Source organism: Mirounga angustirostris, unplaced genomic scaffold (assembly GCF_029215605.1).
Source record: "Mirounga angustirostris isolate CCGP_5_RB_7025 unplaced genomic scaffold, mMirAng1.0.hap1 SCAF_17, whole genome shotgun sequence".
Taxonomy (NCBI): Eukaryota; Metazoa; Chordata; class Mammalia; order Carnivora; family Phocidae; genus Mirounga; species Mirounga angustirostris.
Window position 1 is genome coordinate 32,372,880 of NW_026991725.1, and position 16,009 is coordinate 32,388,888.

General features: G+C 58.2%; 1 protein-coding gene across 2 annotated transcripts in view; it reads right to left on the reverse strand.

Moving 5' to 3' along the window:
• Window positions 1-16,009, reverse strand: part of SCN4A (sodium voltage-gated channel alpha subunit 4) — a 42,527-nt gene that overhangs the window by 9,065 nt on the left and 17,453 nt on the right. For both annotated transcript variants that reach the window (XM_064583650.1, XM_064583649.1), the window contains exons 7-17: window positions 15,203-15,553; window positions 14,077-14,140; window positions 13,694-13,835; window positions 12,682-12,891; window positions 11,963-12,116; window positions 10,947-11,185; window positions 9,021-9,194; window positions 7,623-7,979; window positions 3,052-3,531; window positions 1,016-1,148; window positions 191-345 (exon numbers count right to left, since the gene is read on the reverse strand). In XM_064583650.1, coding sequence (XP_064439720.1) covers window positions 191-345; window positions 1,016-1,148; window positions 3,052-3,531; window positions 7,623-7,979; window positions 9,021-9,194; window positions 10,947-11,185; window positions 11,963-12,116; window positions 12,682-12,891; window positions 13,694-13,835; window positions 14,077-14,140; window positions 15,203-15,553 — 2,459 coding nt within the window. The remainder of the gene's footprint in view (window positions 1-190; window positions 346-1,015; window positions 1,149-3,051; window positions 3,532-7,622; window positions 7,980-9,020; window positions 9,195-10,946; window positions 11,186-11,962; window positions 12,117-12,681; window positions 12,892-13,693; window positions 13,836-14,076; window positions 14,141-15,202; window positions 15,554-16,009) is intronic.

Here is a 16,009-nt window from a genome sequence, read left to right on the forward strand (position 1 = left end):
TCGCTTTAAGAAAATGAACATTTTCTACGTCATATCCGGCAACCACAAGTGAGTCCATTTAGGATTCTCTGGGGTCCAGACTGCCCGGGCCTTGTCCCTCCCATGATGTGGGAAGGAGGGAGCCTGGGAGGGCCTCCTTTGGGCCTGGCACCTGCCTCTGCCCACGCCCGTCCCCCAGGGCGGTGCTTACCAAGGCTCCGCTGCTGAGCAGGATCATGAACACGATGAAGGTCTCGAACCAATTGTGCTCGACAATCTTGAAGCAGGCCCTGCGGAGTGTCCACCACATCTTCCCACGGCCCTGGGAGATGTCCACGTAGAGGATAGGGCAGCGTTGCACGCAGGCTGGGGGAGGGAAGGGGCCAGGGCACCACATCACAGGACTGGGGGCTGCCTCAGGACGTGCAGCCAGCGTGTGCCCACCGCCTTGCCGGGGATCGGCTGATCCCATCCTCCCCACCTCTCCCTGATGGCCTTCATGCTGCCCAGCCCAGGCCCTGGGGGCAACAGTGTGTCCGCAGGGCTCTCTCCTGAAGGGCTGGGCTGGCCTCTCTCTGCAGATGAAGCCGAGGAGGGTAACGGTCTTCGAGCAGCCGTTCCCAAGCACTGGCCATCCCCAAGCACGGGGTCACACTCAGGGCCCCGTGGGGATTCCGCACGGCAGTCCTCAGGGGCGGGTGTGCACCCACCGCACATGCTTGAGGCTCAGGGGCTCAGGGGCTGGGAGGCATCCGGGCTCTGGCGCCCCTCCCTGGGGCTGTATCTCCCCCAGGCTGTGTCAGGGCAGGGCAGCATGTTGGTGCGGGGTGGGGAGGTGGGGGGGGACGGGAAGTTCTGCATGCTTTCGGTGATGCACATGATCCTGAGATGTCCTCGAGGAGGCACTTGGCTGGGGCTGGGTCAGGGCTGTTGGGCCCCAAAGGCCCTGGCCTGGTCTGTCCCTTCCAGGGGCTGCTGGGCTGGGGGAGGCACCAGGCGAGGTGGTGGGGGTACACGCACATGGGCTCGCCCTCACCCTCCGTAAAGCACTCCTCAGGCTGCTCCCCATCGGGGTTCTCTTCAGCCTGCTCCTCGGGGTCCTCCTCAGGGGGCTTATAGTCGGCGGTACTGCAGACGGAGGAGTTCCCATCGAGGCGCTGCGGTGGCTTCTGCAGGGGACCACGGGGTCACGTGAGCCCTGGGTCCTCCCACCAGGTGAACCAGCAGAGGGCAGGATGGGAGACCAGATGGGAGAGGAGAAAGAGGGGGTGGAGCTGACCGACTCGTTCATTCATCATTCATTCATTCCCTGAGCCCCGGATTATGGAGCCCGCACTGTGGCCTCTGCAGGAGAACCACAGTGACCAAGGCAGCTATGGTTCTGCCCTCGCGGGGCTTCGATTTGGAGCAGGGCAGGCCGAGGCCTGGGAAGGGATGTGAGGACACAAGGAGGCAGGTGAGGGCCTCAGGTGAGGGAGGAGGCTGGGCGTGGCTGAGCTGGGCTGGGGGCCCTGGGAAGCGTGGGGTGGGGGCAGCGGAGGAATAAGAGGCCTGAAGGGACTTTTGAGGGAGCGTGAAAGGGGTCAGAATGGAGCCAGGGCTGCCATAGCCCACAGGGGATGGTGTGCAGGGTCAAGTTCTGAGCCTTCCCATGCCCAGGGGCTGCTGGGCTGAGGAGCCCGGAAGGAATGGAAAACTTTCCCCTGCAGAAGCTCCAGCCTGGGGCCAAGGAAAGCCGATGGGAGGGGGGCAGGGTGGGTAGGCTGGGGCTCTGGCCTGGCCAGGCCTCCCCCACCTCAGCTGGTGCTGTCCCAAGCCAGGTTCCTGGCCCTAGCCCCCCTCCTCAAGGGGACCCCTTCGTGGCTGGAGTTGAGGTCCCTGAAGGGGAAGATGGAGAGGACAGCTTGGGGGGCAGCCTCTGGATCCAGAATGGTCACCAGAAAATTACGGAGGTCCCCTTGTGCCCAGCTGACAGAAAGGGAAACCGAGGCAGACATTAGGTCAGCCAGGGCACCCACTAAGCCACTTGCCCTGCCTGCGTGTCCCAACTCCCACAGTCCCCCTTGGAGCCTTGTTTGCCCCCCTGAGAGTCCCCAGAGCCTTGGCCCTGGGTGCTCTCCAGCCCTCCCCCACCTCCGCTCCTCATACCGAGGTCAGTGCCACATTTCCCTGGGTATTTATAGCTTGGCAGGCACTCGGCCCCTTGGTAAGTCAGCGTGACACATATCTGGGGGGAATAAGGAGTCAAGAGCTTTCAGAGCAAAGTTCTTTGAGACTCCAGTGCCCAGCCAGGCCCAGGGCCGATAGGGTAGAGATGGAAGGGGGCCCTGCCCTACCTGAGGTGCTAGTCCTTCTTCTGCCAGAGCTGGAGGATAGGCTTTGCGGCTCAGAGTCCGCCCCCCCTGAGAGGCTCAGGCAAGGTCTGGCCTCAGCCTGAGCTTCTGGGGGTGACTCCCAGTGCCTCCGTCACCCTCGCAGGGAAGGGGCAGGAGGAGGGGGCATCTCCTGTGTGGGTGGGTCAGGGCTACTGCTGAGATGCCCAGCTCTCTGCTCTCCTTGTACCCAACCCCTTGGCCCCCCAAGCCCCTCCACCTCTCAGAGTCCCCAGCCCAGACCCAGCACTTTGGCCCACACTAGGAGGTTGGGACCAGCCCCAGTGGGATTGTGGGAGCGACTTCAAGTTCGGAGCGGGGTTAAGAGAGGCCTCTTGGGTCCCCACCCTGGAGCTAAGGTGCCACAGGTAGGAACATCCTGTCCAAGAGCACCACCTGCTGGTGAGCAGGAACCCAGGTGGAGGTGCGGAACCAGAGCGAAGGGACACTGGGGAAGGACAGGCAGGGCCCATCGGAATAATAATCGTCAGTCACCATGCACAGAGAGCCTTCTATGTGCTTACACACAGCATCTCACCTGATGCTCCTGACCATGCTCTGAGGTAGGTGCCATTACCCCAATTTTACAGATGGAGAAACTGAGTCTCAGAGAGCATTTGTGACTTCTCTAGGGTCACAACTCGAAGCCATGTCTATCTGACTCCTGGCCCCCTCAAGCCAGGTCCTGTGATGGGCTCACCTTGCCATCCTCAGGCTCTGAGAAAGTGTCGGTCTCCTCCTCCGTTGGCATCTCCAGGTCGGACTCCTCGGAGGCGATGGGCACGTGAATGGTCAGGTAGGGGTTATTGATGAAGTTGAGGTGGTCCAGCTCGATGCTGGGGGGAGAGCCGTCAACCAGGCCCACGTGGTTCAGGATGTGATTGTCCTTCTTCAGGTCCTTGTCGCCCTCATCGGGCGGCGGCTCCTTCTTCTCGTCCTCTGGGGCGCTCTCCCCGGCCTCCCCGGGCTCCCCGGGCTCCCCAAGGCTGAGCATAATTTCCCTGGGGCTCAGGATCTTGCCGTGCAGCAGTCCCAGGAGAAAGGCTTTGGCAAAGCCAATGCCCCACTTGATGCGCCCAATGGCGATCTGCAGGTTGTTCATCTCGCCATCCTCATCTGAGGTGGCCAGGCTGTCGGCACTGAAGGAGCTCAACAGCAGGGCCAGGAAGAGGTTCAGGACCTGGGGAACAGGGGTTGGGAGGAACCTCAGCTCAGCCTCGGGGGCCCCCCCAAGGGTGCCACCTTCAGCCAGCACCAGGGGCCTCAGGTCTCCAGATCAGACCTACCACAGGTGGGGCATTTGAAAGGATATCACCTACTGGGATCCTCACAACTGCTCGGGGAGGTGAGGAGTGTTACTATCACCCCCACTTTGCAGAAAAAGAAGTAGAGCCTTAGGCACATGATAGGAGCCTGCAAGACCATGGCAGAGGCAGGGTTTGGGGAGGCCCACTGGGTGACAGGGGCTCTTTCTAGGACTCTGTCTTCCACCTCCACTGTTGGGGAAGGCAGAACAAAGAACAGGGCTCTCGTCTTTGAGTTCCCAGGACTTATTGGGACCCTGAATCAGCTGAGCCTTCTTTTCCTGTCTGTTAATAGAGCCTGTGCTCCCCGGTGCTCAGATGCATGTACCCCATTGCTCTGGGAAGGGCATACCCTACTGCTATTCACCCCCTGTTCTCTCCCCGGGATTCCCTGCTCCACCTGGTTTTCTTCCCATTTCCCTACTGAAAGACTTAGGAGGTAACTGGTCTACCCCTCCAGTCTCCAGCCTTATTTTCCAGAGGCAGATGTTTGCTGAGCCTCTCCCATTGTGGTGTCAGGGAGCTCCAACCTAGTAGAGACAGACGTTTGATCAGATACAATGCAGTGGGTTTGCATGGCAGTAGACACTGGGGTGCACATGCTGCTTGGCCTTGAACCCCAGTTTACTAGCGATGTGTCCTGAGGCAAATCATATCGCTGCTCTATGCCTCCGTTTCCTCATGGGTATTAGTGGGGATGATTCCAGTACCCACCTCCTTGCATTGTTGTGAGGATTAAAAGATCAATATAAGTAGAGCACACAGTAGGCACTCAAAACATGTTGGCTGTTACGTGTGCAAGGACAGAAGGTACAAGGTACAGGAAAGAGTACGATTAACTCTGAGGCCAGCTCAGCATTTTATTAATAAGGAAACTGAGTCCCAGCGAGGTAGCGGGACGTGCCCTATGACATCCAGCACAATCAGGACTAGAATCCAGGTGTCCAGTCATTGCATAACTTTAGAGGATATCATTCATTTAGACTACAATGTGAATGGCAGCCCCAGAGGTTGTACAGTACGGTGGCTGTACCTTCTACCAGGGAACGAGGAGGAAGGTGAAGCCCAGCTGGGGTGGGGGGTCCTGGCACCTGTCAGCCAGAGGCAGGGCCAGGTCTTACTCTGGGGACCTTGGAACAGGGCTGGGTGTGTGAGTGGACATGAAGGAGTAGGGGAGCCTATATGTGTCCACCTTTGACCAACTTCTCTACGTGCCTCTCGCAGCCTGGCTTCTACCGGGGGCCCTCCAAGGTCTTTTTACCATCGCCTTACCTACCGTGTTAGCATAATGTCTTTAAAGTGTGTGTGTATCTATATATACACACTGGGGGAGAAGGTGCTGGGGGGATTCCTCCCCATCTCTCTGCCCCCTAGCTACTTTTCTGCCTTTGCTCCCAACCAATATTTATTGGTCTTTCTTTCCCTTTGTCGGGGGTGGTGGGGGGGAGAGGCATCCAGTTGCCAGAAACACATCTGAGATGGGAATTAACTGCTCTCTGGGTCAGCAGGGTTTGCACACGGCTCCTGCCTGGGACAGAAATAGCTGTCTCAGGCAAGGCGTAGGGAGGAGGCCTGGAGGGAAGGGGGATGGACATCATGTTCCCCCAGGGGCTCTGAGGGGTGGGTTACCTACGCCCTTGTCATTTCCTCTTCTTCTAGTAACCCAGGGGAAGTGCCCAAGTGCCACATGCAGGGATCATGGGGCCCCCACACTCCTTGGCAGGATGCCTCAGTGCCCTCTGGCAGACACCAGCTTCCGTGAGGCCTGGGCTGGGGGGGCAGTGGGCGGGGACAGCGCCCAAGGAGCTGCCAGTGCTGCCTCCCCGGGCTGCTCCAGTCCTTCTGAGCAAAGCAAGAGAGCAGAGCGGCAGAGTGGGCTGGGAAGGAGTAGCAGCGGTGTGTGTGCGTGCACGTGTGTGTTCACACGCGTGTGCATGCATGTGTGGGGAGTGACACACATGTGACAGGCACACAGAGGCAGTGGAGGGGTTCCAGACTCTGGAGCCAGACTGCTTGGGTTCCAATCCTGTGCAGGTTACTAGCTTCCTGCCCTGAGCCTTGGCTTCCTCATCTACAAACCAGAGAAGAAACAGCACGTCGCGGTCAGGCGGTGTGAGCATCGGGAGATGGATACACAGAAAGCTCTCAGAATGCTGGACAAATGCACAGAGAGGTCAACTGTCGCCGTTGTTACTGCCCCCGTTGACATCGTCATTCTCACCCCCGCTGCTATTACTGATGCTGTTACTGGCGTGACGCAGACCCAGGTTCTAGTCCGGCTCAGTCTCACCCTCGCTGTGTGGTTTGGGGCAGGGGCTCCTCGGAGCGCGGCGCGGACCTGACCTCCCTCCCAGGGTTGGGAGAGCATTAGGGATAACGCATGTAAAGCCCTTTGCACGGGGACGGGCGCAGGGCAGGAGCCCAGTCCTTGCGGAGGGTGGGGTGACACCTAAGGTGAGGACCTGAACGTCACTTTCCACCCCACCCCCTGGCCCCAGCCTTGTAGACCAAGTGCTTTGCTGAGTGCTCAGACCACACGCTGAAGGGGGTCACCACCATTACCATCCCCATTTTCCTCATGAGAAAAATTAAGGCCAGAGAGAGGTTAAATAACGTCTCAAGTTTTCCCAGTCAGTAAGTGGCAAAACAGGGGCTTGCAATGCTTTTGAGTTTACACACGTACAGATGGAAACCCAACAGACCTTTATAGTCATGCTGGGCCCTTAAACTTACCTTCTACTCAGAGCTACCTACCCATCCCAATCCCGCCCCAAAGTTCTGCTGGGGCATCTTCTCTCTCTCTCCCCAGGCCCCAGGCCCTCTCCCAGGGACAGCCAGCTGGGGTTCTCCTGCCTAGCTGTCTCTGGAGGCTCAGGGGAGTGGGGAGTGGATCGAGACCATGTGGGACTGCATGGACCTCATCCATGGGTCTCTTCCTCAGTGGAGGTGACACCCCTCCCCTCCAGCCGACTCCTACCCCCAGCCAGAGCTCAGCGATATCTGAGAAGCGCTGACCCAGCAGCCTAAGGATTCCACCGGCCTTTGCGGAACGTGGGGACGTGCGTCTTCCCAGCACCGCCCCCCCCTCCCGCCGTTGCTCAGGGCAGCGTCGGCCACGGCAGGGGGCAGCCGGGCACAGGGCTCCTGGCAGAAGTGTCACCCACCCTGAGCAGGGCAGGAGTTGTGGGCGTCAGGATGTGGAGACACGCCACCCCAGGCCCCAGCCACAGAAATGCTGGTCAGCATGAGGGCGGCCTGCACCCCTGCTCCTCATGGGCCCCCCTGCAGCTCCTCCCCTGCACCAGCCCCACAGGGAAGCCCTGAGCCACAGAAAGTGGTAGGATGAAAGCAGTTTATGCCATCTCCCCTCTCCCGGGGCCCAATTCCAGGAACGGAGGAGGGTGAGAGGGTGAGAGAGAGACAGGAGGCTGGGGAGTTCTGATGCCAACCCCGCGTGCCGCCTTCCCGCACCCAGCTGACCACAGAGCAGTCGCTTGTTCAAGGTCACACAGAGCTGGGCCTGGAACGTGGGTCTGTCTGACTCCAGTTATCATGTTACTTTACCCCAAACACTAGGTTTCAACGGTACTACTCACAGCGTCATCTCTGGACCAGCGACAGCTGCGTTGGTTAGAAATGCAGAGTCCCAGGCCCTGGCCCCCAAGCTGCTGAATCAAACTCTGCGGACGTGGGGCCAGGAATCTATCTGGGTTTTAAGAAACTCCCAGGTGCTTCTTAAGCAGGTTAAAATTGGAGAGCCCCTGGGTTAAACCATATAAAATTGCCCTTTTGGGTGGGGGAAGTAGAATACGTTACAGTATCATTGATTTCATCCCATTTAACCACATGCGGCAAAGGCCCTTGAAGGACAGCCCAATTTAAAGGACATAACTGAATGCACATGTTTCGGACGCTTGGGTTTCCTGGCGGTGGGGGCGGGGGGAGCCACCCAGCCGGCCTAACTCACCACTAGGTTGCCGATGACCATGACCATGAGGAAGACTGTGAGGCACATGGCCTGGCCGGCCACCTCCATGCAGTCCCACATGGTCTCGATCCACTCCCCACACAGGATGCGGAAGACGATGAGGAAGGAGTGGAAGAAGTCGTGCATGTGCCAACGGGGCAGGCTGCAGTCGGCCGCGATCTTGCACACGCACTCCTTGTAGCTCTTGCCAAACAGCTGCATGCCCACGACGGCGAAGATGAACACGATGATGGCCAGCACCAGCGTCAGGTTGCCCAGAGCGCCCACCGAGTTGCCGATGATCTTGATGAGCATGTTCAGCGTTGGCCACGACTTGGCCAGCTTGAAGACCCGCAGCTGCGGGGCAGGGGGAGGGTAGGGGCCAAGCAGGGTCCAATGAGGTCCAGGCCCCCCTCCTCCAATGAGGCCCAGCCTCCCCCTCCCACCACCCGGTCCAACCCGAGGGAGCCCCATCCTTAGGAGAAAGAACTCTCCAGAACAACTCAAATCCCCGCCCCATGAGTGATCTGAGGCCTCAGCCTTCCTCTCTGTTAAATGGAAATACTCCTGGGGCGCCTGGGTGGCTCAGATGGTTAAGCGTCTGCCTTCGGCTCAGGTCATGATCCCGGGGTTCTGGGATCGAGTCCCGCATCAGGCTCCCTGCTAGGCGGGGAGCCTGCTTCTCCCTCTGCCTCTGCCTCTCTCTCTCTCTCTGACTTTCATGAATACATAAATAAAACATTTAATAAAAAAAAAAAGATTTTAAATGGGAATACTCCTATCTGATCACCTCATCCTCTTTCTGTGTTCAAAAGAAATAGAGTCCTTATATCTTAAAGATACAGACTGAAGTATTTTACAAGTGACATTATATGTTCAGGATTTGCTTTAACATGCTCCCCCCCCCATAAAAAGTAGAGGACAGATGGAATAAGAACCACAGAATGTTGATGGCTGTTGGAATGGGTGATAGGTACACAGAGGTTCAGTATACTTTATATGTTTGTGGATGAATGACAGGTCCCATAATAAAGTTAAAAAAAAAAAGTGTTCCTATGGGGTGGTGGAAAGGATACTAAACCGGACTCCTGATTCCACTACTAATGAGCTTCCTGAGCCCCAGCCTTCAGGTCTGCAATATGGTGCCTTCTCCACTTTCACCCAAGGTTACTAAGGAGTCAAGCCCAAATGTCAGCTCCCAGGGCTCTCATTTTGGCCCCCGGCTGCCCTATGTGATAAGGGAGGGGGCTCTCTTCCTCCCCATTTCCAGTAAGGAAGGTTCTGAGTGGTGGAGTGGCAGAGTGGCATGCACAAGTGCCTTCCTGGCGATCTCTCCCCCCATCTTCCTGCGTACCCCCACCCCGCCCCTCCTCAACCTGGCCCCTGGGCCTCACGCACCAGTCGGAAGGAGCGGAGCACGGACAGCCCTTGCACGTTGGCCAGGCCCAGTTCCACCAGGCTGAGGGTGACGATGATACTGTCGAAGATGTTCCAGCCCTGCTGGAAGTACTCGTAGGGGTCCATGGCGATGAGCTTCAGTACCATCTCTGCTGTGAAGATGCCGGTGAAGACCTGCAGGGTGGGGGGCGCCCCACATCGCAGAGCCTCAGGGAGCACAGGGCCTTGAGGGTCGCCCCCCCCCCCCCCAACTCCCACCTCCTGGCAGAGCCCTGAGCGGGGTCAGGCAGTGGTACCCGTGGCCCACATGTGTGCGTGCGTGAGTGGAATGGCCCTGCCCCAGGGCACAGTGGGTACCACCCTGAGGGAGGCCTGAACCCATCCGCTTCTGGCCTTGTGCCCATGGGCCAGTCATTCACTTCTTGGGGGCCTCCCCCCAGTCATAATATTTAGCACTCATACAGCCCTTTGCGGTTCACGTGATGACCTCACTGGAATGCCAATTTCTACGTAGTTGGGAGTGATGGTCACTTGTCCCAGAGATGAGAACGTTGAGACTCTGAGAGTAAGCGGCAAGTGCTTGCTCACGCCACCCATATGGGAATGAGTCAGACCTCAAACCCAGGTCTTGGGGTGCTTAATTCAGTCTTCCTGTCTCTACACCCTACCCTCTCTACCCTGATTGGCAGAACTCAGCAAACCTTGGTGGACTCAGAAGTCTAGGGTAGGGGCCAAAAGGGGGCAAGATCAGGGATCCAGGAGAAGGCCAGAGCTGCCCTCCACAAGCCGGGCGCAGGGGTGTAAGGGCTTCCTAGCCTGTGAAAGCTCCCGGGGCACAGCCCCCCTCCTGCCGGGCACCAGCTGCCCTGGTCCACAGCTTGCCCGGGCACATGCTGAACCCCACCCAGGAGCTGTCCCTGGCCATAGCAGGTGCCCAGACGGCAGCAGAGTGCGGGCAGGGGTGGGCAGGCGGTGGGCAGGTGGCAGGCTGGGCCCATCACGCACAGCCCGGCAGCTGCACTGTGAGTCCAGAGCACACGCTTGTCCCTCCAGCCCAGCCTGGCATGGCTGCCTTAGACATCTCCATGGGATAGAAGTGCCTGCCTCACAGGCTGGGAGTCCAGGGTCTGATGCCCACACCACCCATATCATCCTCATCCTGCCGCAGGCCCCCAAATCTTATTCTCCTTGGGCTCTCCTCACCCTCAGGGTGGTGGGGGGAGCATCTGGCCCATTTGCCATCTGGAAACATTTCTAAGGGAATGGGGAAGGGCAGGGCAGGGCTGGAGGATGAGGCGGCTTTTTCCCTTTGTCAGGCTCCGCGGGGCTGGAAACGAGGTGATAATGCTCCTAATGGGCAGGGATAAGCAGGCGGATCAGTGCATGTCAACAATAGCTGGGCAGGAAAGGCCGCCGCCCAGAGCTGGCCTGGCCACGCTCGAGAAATGGTAGTGGGCAGGGCGCTGGGGTTGGGGGACAATGCCCAGGGGGCCTCTTGGGCCTGGGTGCCCAGGGCTATATGCCCCCACTTTCAGGTCCCTTGGTCCCTCTTAGGCCCACATCAACCTCTGAAAGTGGAGACCTGTCACCCATGCCCCCACTCCCCCACCTCTGCCTCCAGGGCCTGGCCTGGACCCCAGACCTCCTGAGTCCTAATTTTAAAATGTCTAGCACCTCATTCCCATTCTCTCTGCCTCCAAATACCCTAAAACCCAAATTCCACATCCCATGGGTCACCCCATGTACCTCCCGTGTATCTCAACTCCTGCCCCCCATATACTGGGAGAGAATAAGCCCAGCTTGTCCCCATATGCCCCCCAATAGTGCCCCGTATTTCCACACAGCCCAGATGGCCCCATAGGGCCCTGTGGCCCTTCTCTCTCCTGTCCTGCCTGGGAGTGACACCTCTCCCTGTCCCCTCCCTACCAGGTTGCCCACAGTGAGCACGTTGTCAAAGTGCTCTGTCATGGGGTAATGCTCCATGGCCATGAAGAGGGTGTTGAGCACAATGCAGATGGTAATGCCCAAGTCCACGAAGGGGTCCATGACAATCAGGTGGATGATGCTCTTGAACTTCATCCATGGGGTGCAGCAGTTCCATATGAGCACTTTGTGGGCACACTTGTACCACCACGGTGGGCACTTCTGGTGGGCCTCTTCCAGCTCTGGGAGTAGGGTAGAAACACAGGGCAGCGTTGAGTGACCTCCTCCAGAGGTCTCCAAAGTTCTCTAGGCCCTCCCAGTCCTTCCTGGCACAAGGAAGGGGAGGGGGACCTGAGAAGGGGACCAGATCTCTTCCATGTCAGATTTCCTTCTTCCTTTGCTTCCTCCTCCCCTTCTCCTCCCTCCTCCTATTTCCCTCGCTCCCCCCTTTCCTCTCATCCATCCACACACCCATGTCTCTTCCCATTCACTGATCTTTCAGCCCATCCATCCATCCATCCATCCATCCATCCATCCATCCATCCGTGTTTGTGTCTATCCACCCTGTCCTTGTTACCTTATCCTGTTCTTTCCCTGGCACTTGTAGGGCAGTATGGGGATTTGAGGGAATCTGGGACTCTACCTGGGCAGAGTTTGACCTTTGGCCTTTAACTTCTGTCCAGAAGACATTTGAGGAGCAGGATTTCCAGTTTCCAGAACCCTGGGCCTTCCTGGTTAGTATGATCCTCCTGTCCTTCCCCATTGCCTTGGCAGCCCCCGAGGTCCTCCCCCGGAAGCCCCCAGTTCCCATAGCAGCCTGGCCTTGCAGCCAGAACTGGGCCGGGCTAAGCCAGCATTATATTCCTCACGGCCATTTCTTCGATACCTATATGAAGTTACTGTCCTTCCGAAGCTGGGCCCAGCCAGGCCCCACCTGCCCGCCCCCCGCCCAGGAGCCCGAGTGGCCTGATGGGCAGGATGAGCAGAGGAGGATGTCCAGAGGGGTGTCAAGCACTCACCTTCCATAGCGTCTGAGATAGCGCTGTCTGCACTGCAGCTCTGCCGGGGAGGCCCCTTCTCCCCCAGCGATGTGTCTAGGCTGCCGTTGCAGTCTTTGCCGTGGGCTGGGTCCCCATCTGCCTCCCCGCCTTCCAGAGCCTGGGCAGGCTTGGCCTGTGGATCAGCAAGGATGGTGGGCACGGAGTCCATCCTGGAGCCCGGTGGATGGACTAACGGACCCTCAGAGCTTCTTTCCAAGTCCTGAGCCTGGTGCGGTTCGGGGGGCGACCTCGGGGGTGACGGGACTGACAGGGTAGGGACCAAAGTGACTGAAGACCTTCATCCCTGAAGACCCACAGCTCTCGGAAGCCTGGACTGACCCTACGCTCCAGGAGGTGGTGAGGAAATGGGCGGCTTCACGCCAGGACCTCCCCAGGACCCACCTCTCCCTCAGCACGGGCCCATATCCCGCCCAGAAAGAATCACAAGACCATAGATATTTGAGCTGGAAGGTCACTTCAGGTTTAACTACTCCAGATGCCTTGTTGTTTATCGGGACACTGAGGCACAGAGCTGCGGATTACTCTTTCTACTGCCTGGATGCCTCCCATCCCCGCAAAGCCCCCAGCCTGGGGCCTTGTGCTCACCCTGCCTTGCAGCCCCTACCCCATGCCTCTCCCTCACCCTCAGCCTGCCCGGGAGAACCCAGGCTGAGGGCCTCCTCTCCCTGAGTGCAGACCTTCCCCAGCTCCTCCTGCTGCTTTTTGAATTTCTCCAGCATCTGCTGAAACTCTTCTTCTTTCTCCTGATCCTCGGCCAGGGTGGCCTCGTTCTGCTCTGCATACGCCATGGCCACTACCGCCAGGATCAGGTTAATGAGGTAGAAGGAGCCCAGGAAAATGATGACCACGAAGAAGATCATGTAGGTCTTGCCAGCAGCTCGAAGGGTCTGGGAGGAGGGGGAGAGGGAGAGGGAGCGTCCCATGGCCCCCTGCCTGCTTTCACCCACCACCCCTCGCCACACACCCACTGCCCAGATAGGTAGACAGGGAGGGTCGCTCACAGAGCCTGGCGATTTGAGGACCTTGAGGCAGGGGATAGCCATCCTTGGCCGGCTAAGCCACATTCTGGGGAGCTTCAAAATATACACTTGGGACCCAGACTTTCCTGGTCTCCTGGCTCAGAGAGCCCTAGGACCTGAGACAGACATCTTGAGATTAGAGAGCCAGGATTAAAAAAAAAAAAAAAAAAAAAAAGTGAACACGGGCTTTGGGGTCAACTTGAATCCTACCGTTGCTACCGTGCCTGGCATCTAATAAGAGCTCAACAAATAATAGTTGCCATTATTATTATTATCATTAATATCATCAGTGTTAGAAACATTACCAGGGACCAGAAGGCACTGCGGCTCCAGACGCAACCTGCCTACCATGCAAACGGTAGAAGCTAAATAATTGTGTAGGGGCACGGTTGAATTTCTAAGCTACCCTCCTGGTTGCTGTGAGGCCTGGGGGGTCTGTGCCAGGCCCAGATCTCAGCGCTTAAGGCGAAGGTGGCAAAGGAAGAGAAGGCTGTGGCCAGATGTGGGCAGGTCCCCAGTGTCAGAGGCCTCCGAGAAGCTGTCTGCAGGGGCGCTGACGGGGGTCTCAGGGAGGAGGGGGCCTTGTTACAGGTCCGGCCATGCCCTGAGGAGGCTGTGGGGCTGGGGCCAGGTGGCGGGGGGGCTTCGAGCAGGGCGGGGGCAGTCGTACCAGCTGGAAGAGGTTCTCCCAGTAGTCCTGGGTCATGAGGCGGAAGAGGGCCAGGAAGGCCCAGCTGAACGTGTCGTAGCTGGTGTAGCCGTAGTTGGGGTTCCGCCCAGCCTTGATACACTCGTAACCCTCGGGGCAGTGCCTGTGGATAAAACGGGCTGCTGGCTTTAGGGAGGGAAGAGAACTCCAGCCGAGCAAAAGATGGGGGGAATCCCAAGAGGAAAAATCCTATAGTTCTGTCCACGTCCCCCAAACAGGGAAGGGTCCCATTCACGTCCACGGGTTTTCCTTACCTTCCCCTCCACCCCACGTCCTTGTCCCTAGTCAGCTCCCGACTCCTGACACCCCTGGGACACCTCTTCCCAGCCGCCCGTATCACTCACCCAGCATCGCTGCTGTTCCCACAGAGCAGGGCGTCATTGGCACCCTCCAGGAAATAGAAGTTCCCTTTGGGAGTCAGAGGCCACAGAGGAGACGTGTCACCCACGTGGACACATTGTGGACCCTCGCACTCACTGCACGCCTGGGGGCACATCTGTGTGCATCACATGCAGCAAATGGAGGCTCTCTGGCTGCCCCTGTCCCTCCTTTAAGGTCTTTGGGTAGATGCCTTTCAGGGAGCCCAGCTGCAAGCTGTGTCGGCTCAGTGCCTCGGGTGTGTGGCTGGGCGGTCGGGACGCAGCAGGGGCACAGAGGGCCGGCCCGCCGGCGTGTGCGTTTGCACGCGGCTACTGCACGTCTGTGTGGGACGCCCGACTGAGGGGTGAGCAGGTGGGGGGAGAGCTGGAATCCAGGGGCCAGGTTGAAGAAGGGGTACTCTTTCCTAATTAGCCAGAAGGCCTTGTATGGACTAACGGTGGCTGCGTGAAAACGTGTGGCTGTGTGTGTGCCTGTGGAGTATGGGGTGTGACCAGGTGAGTCCATGGGTGGCGGGTGGTGGCCCTGCCAGGGTGCCAGGAGGTCATGTTATGGGGGAAAATAAGGGATGTGTTGGTTAGGGAATGGGGACGATGGGCCGCTGCTTTTCATAGAGAAAGCCGGAGGATTTTCAAAGCCATGGGGCATTCATTGTCACGCTCACCCTTTGAGAAAGGCATTTTTTTGTTAAAGATTTTATTTATTTTTTTGAGAAAGAGAGCGCGTGCACGGGAGCATGCACAAGCAGAGGGGAGGAGGAGGGAGAGAGTGGCAGACAGAGGGGTATAAGCGGACTCCCTGCTGAGCAGGGCACCCCATGCGGGAATCGATCCCAGGACCCTGGGATCATGACCTGAGCCGAAGGCAGACGCTTCACCGACTGAGCCACCCAGGCGCCCGAGAAAGGCACTGTTGCCTCAGTTTTAGAGGTGAGGGTTCTGAGGGTTAGGGAGACCACGTGACTTGTCAGAGGTTCCCCAAGCTGGTAAGCGATGGATTTAAGCTTCGGTGCCCCCTGCTGCTTATCCCGTGTGAGGGGCTGCCCTAGGGGCTGGGACAGATCCCCCCGGCCTCCCCAGCCTGCGCTCTTACCTTCGTCACTGATGTAGGCATCCCAGTCAAAGGTCGAGTTGCTGGCCCAGCTCTCATGGCTGTTCCACGTGCCATTGCCGTTCCACGTGTCATTGCCGTTCCACGCGTCATTGCCGTTCCACGTGTTGTTGCCGTTCCACGTGTCGTTGCCGTTCCACGTGTCGTTGCCGTACCACGTGGTGTTGGTGTCATTGAAGGGCGGGGGCCAGCGCACGCACTTCTGCCTCAGGTTTCCCATGAAGAGCTGCAGCCCCACCAGCGCAAAGACACTCAGGCAGAAGACGGTGAGGATCATCACGTCCGACAGCTTTTTCACGGACTGGATCAGGGCCCCCACAATCGTCTTCAGCCCTGACCAGAGGGAGGGTGAGGGTAGGGGTTTCGCAGGGTGAGAGCTCCCTCTCCTATCCCCTCAAGCCTTTGCCTACACATCTCCTTCAAGGCTTGATATATGAGGGGCACCACTTCCCTGAAGCCTCCCCAAATGAGCCCACCCCTCTCCCATCTCATCCTTGATGTGGAGCCTTTGAATGGCCACAGAATCTCGGCCACTAGAAGAGTAAGCTATAAGGACTTTCCAGGTTGTTGCCTGACTTGTAGAGTAACACACAGGCCCACGGTGGAGTTGAATGTCACCAGGTCAACACTCCCAAACTGTGTTCTACACAACACTGATCTCCCCAGCTGTGCCCTTAAAAGAAGGGGTTCGATAAATGTTTGGGAAAGGCTCAGTTCTAGATTCTGCTCTTGGAGCATGACTGTAGATTAGCCTATCAAAGGCTCTGACAAGTCCTGCAGAAACAAACA